The 8,558-nt window shown below is 46.4% G+C and overlaps 2 protein-coding genes across 4 annotated transcripts in view; one reads left to right on the top strand and one right to left on the bottom strand.

Moving 5' to 3' along the window:
- The window catches only part of ZSCAN32 (zinc finger and SCAN domain containing 32), a 21,340-nt gene extending 21,057 nt beyond the window's left edge, over positions 1-283 (bottom strand). The window contains exon 1 of the mRNA XM_011982646.1: positions 163-283. The gene's annotated coding sequence lies outside the window, so the exon portion shown is untranslated. The remainder of the gene's footprint in view (positions 1-162) is intronic.
- An 18-nt stretch (positions 284-301) lies between these two features.
- Positions 302-8,195, top strand: LOC105541517 (zinc finger protein 174). 3 transcript variants are annotated; one of them, XM_011982578.1, is made up of 4 exons: positions 452-486; positions 949-1,622; positions 3,267-3,489; positions 7,154-8,195. In XM_011982578.1, the coding sequence occupies exons 2-4, from the start codon at positions 1,221-1,223 to the stop codon at positions 7,750-7,752; spliced, it is 1,224 nt and encodes a 407-aa protein (XP_011837968.1). In that variant the 5' UTR covers positions 452-486; positions 949-1,220; the 3' UTR covers positions 7,753-8,195. The 3 variants fall into 3 exon arrangements, with proteins under 3 accessions (XP_011837967.1, XP_011837969.1, XP_011837968.1); XM_011982577.1 differs by having other exon boundaries at positions 302-1,622; XM_011982579.1 differs by lacking the exon at positions 7,154-8,195 and adding an exon at positions 3,749-3,885 and having other exon boundaries at positions 302-1,622.
- The last annotated feature ends 363 nt before the right edge of the window (positions 8,196-8,558 follow it).

Raw genomic sequence — 8,558 nt, 5'->3', positions numbered from 1 at the left:
GTCTGGGGAAGCCCGGCCTGAGGGAGGCCGCCTGTCCCACGGAGACGCCCATCGGAGTCGGACCCAAACGCCTCCGAGAAGGCTCTCAGCGGGGAGGGACTCCTCGGCTGTTGCAGGGCCCAGCCGCTAGTCCCGCAGGCCGCAAGGAAGCGGAGGACTCACCGGATACCAGTACTCGGGACTCCACAAACTCCCTCAGCCTCCGGGCCGGAAGTCAGGGGCGCGATTCGCTCTGCCCACTACGCACGCCCCTGCGCAGGCCCGCAAGTCGAGCTGCTGGACTGCAGCTCCCGGGATGCACTGCGACGATATTGACAGAGGCAGCAGCCAATAGGCGGTAGAGGATGCTCTTGACAGGAGGCGGGCCCTCTCGGTAGTTCCTCAGCAGCCAGTGGGCGTCTCCGCGGCGAGTGGAATCGACCCCGCCCCCAGCCCGTGCTCGCAGGTGCCGGGTCCCAAGTCCCGCGGTCCCGGGTTCCCAGAGAGGTGAGTCGGCTGCAGGTGGGTGCGGGGCGCCGGGCTGCTCGGGGTAGCGGTGTCGCAGTCGCCAGTCGGAGCTCGCACCGGCCGTGGAGTTCAGCTGCGCATCGTGTTGCGGCAGCTTCGCCAGGCCTGGGGCTGGCTGGGCCGCGGGGCCGCCCTGGAGGCCGGAGCCACCGGGCCTGCGGCGCCTGGGCAGGGAGCAGCCGCTTCGCTCGCGTGCAGGAGGCTGTTCGCTACCTCACACCCCCGGCTGGCGCTGTGGCCTTGCTCAACTCTACCGTTTAACACCCGGTGACATGCGCCAGGTCGGTTGCTGCCGTCATGCGGGAGAGTTGGGGCAAGCTACCTGTGACAGCTTGAACTTTTCCTAGGGATTCCGCTCCACCCGCCGGTTAGAGCGTATTGCTCATTAAACCCGAGACCTGTGTGCTTGCTACTGAAATAAAAGAAATATTTTTTCACCAGAGTCCTTTTAGGACGTTATGACTTTTCTCCTTTGCAAGACTTCAAAAAACTGACAGGAAGACAAAACTCTTCCCACTCCCAGGGACCGCGTTGTCTTGAGTTTGGCTAGTAAAGGCTAGCAAGTGAGGCCTTGTCTCTGCATCCCGTTCTCCCTAACATCCTCAGAGAACCTTCGTTTTTGGAGTCTTTCTAGTATTCAGAGACTTCTCCAAGGTCATGATCCCAAAGGCTTAACACGTTTACAAGGAGAGAGTTGTCTCCTGACGCTCAAAATGGCAGCTAAAATGGAGATAACTTTAAGCTCCAACACTGAAGCTTCCTCCAAGCAAGAGAGACACATAATAGCCAAACTAGAAGAGAAACGGGGGCCTACTCTGCAAAAAAACTGCCCCGATCCTGAGCTCTGCCGCCAGAGCTTCAGACGCTTTTGTTATCAAGAGGTGTCTGGACCCCAAGAGGCACTCTCCCAGCTCCGACAGCTCTGCCGTCAGTGGCTGCAACCCGAGCTGCACACCAAGGAGCAGATTTTGGAGCTTCTGGTGATGGAGCAGTTCCTGACCATCCTGCCCCCAGAGATCCAGGCTCGGGTCAGGCATCGATGTCCAATGAACAGCAAGGAGATTGTGACCCTCGTGGAAGATTTTCACAGAGCATCCAAGAAACCAAAGCAGTGGGTAAGGAGGGTCCTCTCCCATCATCCTGGGGATTTCTTTTTCATCTAGGTAATGTTTGGTATCTGGATCTCTCTCTATTTAAGGACTGAGTCTCAGAAGTGGACTGGATGGCTTCAGAAGTTGCTTCCAGCCTCTGTCTGGGAACCTATCCCGAGTTGTTAACAGGTTTTTAGAAAATCTAACTACTGATACCCAGTGAGGCAACAGAGGACAACGTTCTTGCCATTCCTTTATGCACCTTATGTCACCAGAAGTAAAAATTGTAAGGTTCTTGAATCTCTTCTGTCAGCTCTTCCCACACCATCTTAGTTTTCCTGCAAGCAGAATTCTTAGCAGGCAGGGTCACCCTGTTTAGTAGCAGTTGGACTTTGAGGAACTTCATTTCATTGGAAGTTCTAGCTTATTGTTTTTTGTTTTTTGTTTTTTTTTTTTTCGAGATGGAGTCTTGCTATGTTGCCCTGGCTGGAGTGCAGTGGTGCCATCTCAGCCCACTGCAACCTCTGCCCCCCGGTTCAAGTGATTCTCAGGTCTCTGACTCCTGAGTAGCTGGGATTACAGGCACCTGCCACCATGCCTAGCTAATTTTTGTATTTTTTAGTGAGAGGGTTTTCACCATGTTGGCCAGGCTAGTCTCGAACTCCTTACCTCAAGTGATCCACCCACCTTGGCCTGTCAAAGTGCTGGGATTACAGGTGTGAACCACCACACCTGGCCTAGCTTATTGTCTTTGTTTTTTTGAGACTGGGTCTCACTGTGTTGCTGAGGCTGGAGTGCAGTGGTGCGATCTCTGCTTGCTGCAGCCTCCACGTCCAGCTCGTGTTCCTCACACTTCAGCCTCTCAAGTAGTTGGGACTGCAGGTACATGCCACCATGCATGGCTAATTTTTGTACTTTTGTAGAGACAGGGTTTCTCCACATTGCCCAGGCTCTTGGGCTCAGGCAGTCCACCTGTCTTGACCTCCCAAAGTGCTGGGATTACAGGAGTGAGCCCCACAGTGCCTGACTAGCTTGTTGTCTTTGGATCAGGAAGTTACAGTTTAACTGGCCAGTGTTGCCATTGCTGGCCACTCCCCTCCCCGAAGTCAGACCCCAGTCAGGACCTAGGCAAGAAGCAAACAGCAGGTACTTCCGAAAATAGAACTTGTTAGGGAATGAGGGTAGGGTAGTCCTCTTAGACCCCTACTACTACTGGAATCTCCTTACCAGGAAAGTCTTTGGCAGAACAATGTATTAGATAAGAAGAGTTTGTAACAGCCTCTCACCATACTGCTTCCTGTTCCTACAGGGCCTATTTCCAGCAGAAGTAGGTTGGGGCGGGGGGCGTGGTGTGTAGAGTGGGCATCTGATGGTCCAGTGTCGTGACTGACTGATATTTGTGCCAGCAGCTACCCTGATAACTTTGACTCTGGCCCTTGAGAAAGGCCCAAGCTTTAGGGGAAGCCACTCGGCTGACTTGTGGCATGCTCATTCCTGTCATTCTTCACATCCTTCCCTTTACTTCCTTTGAGGGTTTCAGTGGTTTCTATGAAAGTTGACCTCTAGATGGTTATCAGCAATTCCCAAGGTAAACAGGTCATTATACAACAGTGAGAGATCAAGCTTCCCTCAGTCCTGATGGATGGAATTAATGGGGCTTGTTCCTAGGTGGCCGTTTGTATGCAGGGGCAAAAGGTGCTCTTGGAGAAAACTGGATCTCAGCTTGGAGAACAGGAACTGCCAGACTTTCAACCGCAGACTCCTAGGAGAGATCTCAGGGAGAGCTCTCCAGCAGAACCTTCCCAGGCGGGAGCTTATGACCGGCTGAGCCCCCATCATTGGGAGAAATCCCCACTCCTCCAAGAACCAACCCCCAAATTGGCTGGGACAGGTAAACACTCTGCCTTTTCTCTCCCTCTCATCAGCCCTTTATCTCCATCAGTGTATCTCATGGTTCTGCAAAGGCATAGACCACATGTGTGTGTTTTTTAAAATGTTGTATATAATAGTAGATGATTACTCACTAAACAAATTTCACTAATTAGAATGGTGGTGATACTACAAATAAGTATGTTTTGTCATTTTCTGTTAATGAGTATTTGACAATCCACTGCATGACAGGGTTGTACCTACTTTTCTGTCCCTTTCAGAACTTCTTATAGAAAAGACAGATCCAAATATGGCCACAGATGAACTTCCATGCAAGCTATGGCTGAGTTTCATTGCTTAAAATGCTCCTCTGTTTAGAAGGGACCTGGTAGAAAAAAAAAACTCACCCTATATCATATATCTTTGTCCTCCTCCGTGATGTTGCTTATACTTTAAATCCTCAAATCTATTTCCCTTTCTCTGGTGTGATATTTGTGTAACTGCTGGCCTTGTTCTACACAGTCCTGTGATCTCTAAGCCTGAATGACAGTGACATTTTGGCCAAGCCTGGTGATGTGAATACAAGATACAATCAGCACATTAGAGAGGAGAGTTACAAGAAGACAAAAATCCTTATTTTCTTAACATTTGCTACATTCAATGAGGTACTTTGTGTTTTAGGCTGTTCAGGCTGCTAATATAGAATGCTAGAGACTAGGTAGTTTATAAACAACAGGAGTTTATTTGTTATAGTTCTAGAGGCTGGGAAGTCTGAGTTCAAGGTGCCAGCATGGTTGGGTTCCAGTGAGGCTCCTCTTCCAGGTCACAGACTGCCTACTTCTCAGTCCTCATGTGGCAGAAGGGGAAGACAGGCTCCTGTGGGGCTCTTTCATGAAGGCATTAATCCCATTCCAGTGAGGGCAACACCCTCGTGACCTAATCACCTCCCAAAGGCCCCACGTCCTAACACTATTACCTTGGGAGTTAGAATTTCATAGGAATTTGGGGGAACATAAACATTCAGCCCCTGGCAACCACAGTCTACTTTTATCTCTAGACTTGTTTATTCTGAACATTGTATATAAATGAATCACACAGGCCGGGCACTGTGGCTCACGCCTGTAATCCCAGCACTTTGGGAGGCCGAGGCAGGCAGATCGCTTAGGCTCAGGAGTTCGAGACCAGCCTGGGCAACGTGGCGAAATCCTATCTCTACAAAAAAATACAAAAATTAGGGGGGCATGGTGCTGCACACCTGTAATCCCAGCTTCTTGGGGGAGCTGAGGCAGGAGGATCACTTGAACCTGGGAGGTCGAGGCTGCAGTGAACTGAGATCGTGCCACTGCACTCCAGCCTGTGTGACAAAGTAAGACCCTGTCTCAAAAATAAATAAATAAATAAATAAATAAATAAATAAATAAATAAATAAATAAATTGAATCACACAATATGTGGTCTTTCGTGTGTGGCTTCTTTCACTGAGCATGTTTTCAAGTTTTATCCATGCTGTAGCATGAGTCAGTGCTTCATTCCTTTTCTGTGGCTGAATAATAGGCATTGTATGGATATATTACATGCTGGTTTTTTGTTCATGTTGGTTCATCTGTTCATAGACTTTTGGGTTGTCTCCACTTTTTGGTTATTATGAAGAATGCTGCTATAAATATGTGTGTTTTTGTGTAGACATGTTTTCATTTCTCTTGAGTATATACCTAGGAGTGGAATTACCATATGCTAGGTCATATGGTAATTCTATCTTTGACTTACGAGGAACTACCAGACTGTTTTCCAAAGCAGCTGTACCATTTTACATCCCCACCAATACTGTGTGAGGATTCCGATTTCTCCACATTCTTGCTAGCACTTGTTATTGTCTTCTATCCATCCTATTAGGTTGAGAAATTTTGATTTGAGGTTTTGATTTACATTTCCCTGGTGACTAATGGTGTCGAACATCTTTTCATGTGCTTATTATCCAATTACATATCTTGTTTGGAAAAATGTTCAGATCCTTTGCTCATTTTTAAATCAGGTTATTTGTCTTCATTTTTTATAAGAGTCCTTTATATGTTCTAGACACTAGACCCTTATGTGTAATTTGCAAATCTTTTCTCTCATTCTGTGAGTTGTCTCACTTTCTTGATAGTGTCCTTTGAAGCACACGTTTTTCATTTTGCTACAGTGTAATTTATCTATTTTTTTATTTCTTTATGCTTTGGTGTCATGTGTAAAATACCACTGCCTAATCCAAGGGCACAAATATGTACAGCTATGTTTTCTTCAAAGAGACATAGATTTAGCTCTTACTTTTAGGTATTTGGTCCATTTAAAGTTAAATTTTCCTCCATACATAAAGAAACAAGTCAATTTTTATATAGGATTTGAGGTAGGGGTCTGTCTTAATCTGATCAGGCTGTTATAACAAATTGCCTTAGACTAGGTAATTTATAAACAACAGAAATTTATTGCTCACAGTTCCTGGATGCTGGGAAGTTCAAGATCAAGGTGCCAGCAGATTTGGTATCTGGCGAGGTCCCATTCCTCATAAATGGTAGTCTCTTGAGTTTCTTTTATAAGGACACTAATCCCATTTATGAAGACCGCACCCTCATAACCTAATCACCTCCCAGATGCCCCACCTCCCAAGACCACTGCACGGAGGACTGTCAATATATGTGTGTCAGGGAACAGGGGGGAATAAATATTCAGACCATAGTAGGGTCCAACTTCATTCTCTTGTATGTGGAAATCCAGCAGTCCTAGTATCATTTATGAAAAAGACTATTCTTTTCCCATTGAATTGTCTTGTCAAAAAGCAATTGACCCTGATTGTATAGGCTGATTATTTACATTTGAATTTAAATGAATTAAAATTAAATTTAAAATTAGGTTCCTTACTCACAGTAGTCACATTTCAAGTACCCAGTAGCCACACAGTCACATGTGGCTAGTGGCTGCCATATTGAACAGCATGCATGTGCCTGTGCATGCACATGCACACACACGCATTTTCCACATCACAAGGGATCCTTCTCCAGATCCTGTGACTTCCCACAGGCTATTCCAGCTCATCTCCATCCAGACTGTCAGTCCTTCTGTAATTAGGATACATGGCTAAGCCCATATTCCAGTTTCTGAACTCATATACTTCAAATTTGTAATGAAAGAAAACATCACAGTCTCTGAACTTACTATCTTTTGAAGAGAAGGTGGTTGTCAGTTAGTGTTTACGAAGTGAGGGGTATTTGTTGAAATAACTCAGGCACCAGACTACAGCAGTAAAATTTACAATGTTGAGATTTCACCTCTCTTCCTTCTTTCATTCATTGGTCGATACCCAGTTCTGATGGGTTTGCTTTTTCCTGTTCTTCCTTTCCTAAAACTTTCCCTAAACGGAGAAAGGAGGAAGGAGGTTGGAGAACTTGGTTCCTAAATTTAATATAAATCACAATCACCCCAGGAGCCTGCTAACTGTGCAGATTATCAGGCCCAACCCCCAGAGATTCTGACCCAGCAGCTTTGGGGGAAGGGTGAAGAGCCTGTTTGTTTAACAAATGCCCCAGATGATTCTAATGCAAGTTGCCAATGGAGGGCCACCCTTTGAGAAACTTTCAGAGTATTTCATAACTCTTGCTGAAGTTATTTCTTCCAAGTGCAGAAAATGAAGCATTTTCTTTCTAATTATAGAGGCCCCCAGAATGAGAAGTGACAACAAGGAAAATCCACAACAGGAAGGGGCTAAAGGAGCAAAGCCATGTGCAGTGTCAGCTGGCAGATCCAAAGGTAATGGTCTGCAGAGTCCTGAACCAAGAGGGGCAAATATGAGTGAACCTCGGTTGTCACGGAGGCAGGTCAGCCCCCCAAATGCTCAAAAGCCATTTGCTCACTACCAGAGACATTGCAGGGTGGAATACATCAGCAGCCCCCTAAAAAGCCACCCACTGAGAGAGCTGAAGAAAAGCAAAGGAGGTAAACGGAGCCTGAGCAACCGTTTGCAACATCTTGGTCACCAGCCCACCCGCTCAGCAAAGAAACCCTACAAATGCGATGACTGTGGGAAAAGCTTCACGTGGAATTCAGAGCTGAAGAGACACAAGAGAGTCCACACAGGAGAGAGACCCTACACGTGCGGAGAGTGTGGAAACTGCTTTGGGCGGCAGTCAACCCTGAAGCTGCACCAGAGGATCCACACTGGAGAGAAGCCATACCAGTGTGGCCAGTGTGGGAAAAGCTTTCGCCAGAGCTCAAACCTTCACCAGCATCACAGGCTCCACCATGGGGATTGAAAGGAGCACTCCATGCTTTAGATTCACAAGGAAGGTGTTTGTGTTTCTCCTCCCCCTTACTTGCATGTAAATCACAAAGACCGTGTGACTTACAAGGAAAGCAAGAGGCCCATGAGGAATGATGATGCACATTCTGCTGTGAGGAGGCCCAGAAAAGGCCAACCAGGGCCCAACCGTGCATGATGACATGGTGAAGGGATGGCAGTTCTAGGTATTGTGGCAAAGAGAACTTAAGTCTCTGCAGAGAGCAAGGAGTAACTCCTGAGAGAGAATCAGGACAATCCTGCAGGTGGCCCGCTTATTGTTAAATCGTCCCTCTGTTGCTTTATCCTCTAAAATATGTTAAGGGATAAATTATATATATAGTTATGCATTTGCTGTCATACCAGACAATTTTTTATCATGCACACGCTTCTTTAATAAAGATGAATGATCTACCAGAATTTCAAGGCAAAGTTCATTGGAAAATAGATCCCTCATATTCTTTCTGTAATTACTAGCTGTTTATAGCAAAGGATGAATTAAATGAGAATATGCACATTTGTGTGAGAAGAGTTTCCAAGTAATTAGATGCTGCTTTTACAAAAAGAAAAGAAAATTACATTTGAGGGATCTTTTTTGTATCAAAGCATCTTTTATTTTTATTTTTTGAGACAGGGTCTCGCTATGTTGCCCAGGCTGGTCTCGAACTCCTGGACTCAAGCAATTCTTCTGCCTTGGCATCCCAAAGTGCTGGGATTACAAGTGTGAACCACCGTGCCTGTTCTCAAAGCACCTTTGAGGGAAAAAAAAAAAAACACAAAACA

Source organism: Mandrillus leucophaeus, unplaced genomic scaffold, assembly GCF_000951045.1.
Source record: "Mandrillus leucophaeus isolate KB7577 unplaced genomic scaffold, Mleu.le_1.0 Scaffold240, whole genome shotgun sequence".
In the NCBI taxonomy this organism is placed as follows: Eukaryota; Metazoa; Chordata; class Mammalia; order Primates; family Cercopithecidae; genus Mandrillus; species Mandrillus leucophaeus.
The sequence above is the reverse complement of the archived record's forward strand: the minus strand, read 5'-3'. Positions and strand labels throughout refer to the sequence as shown.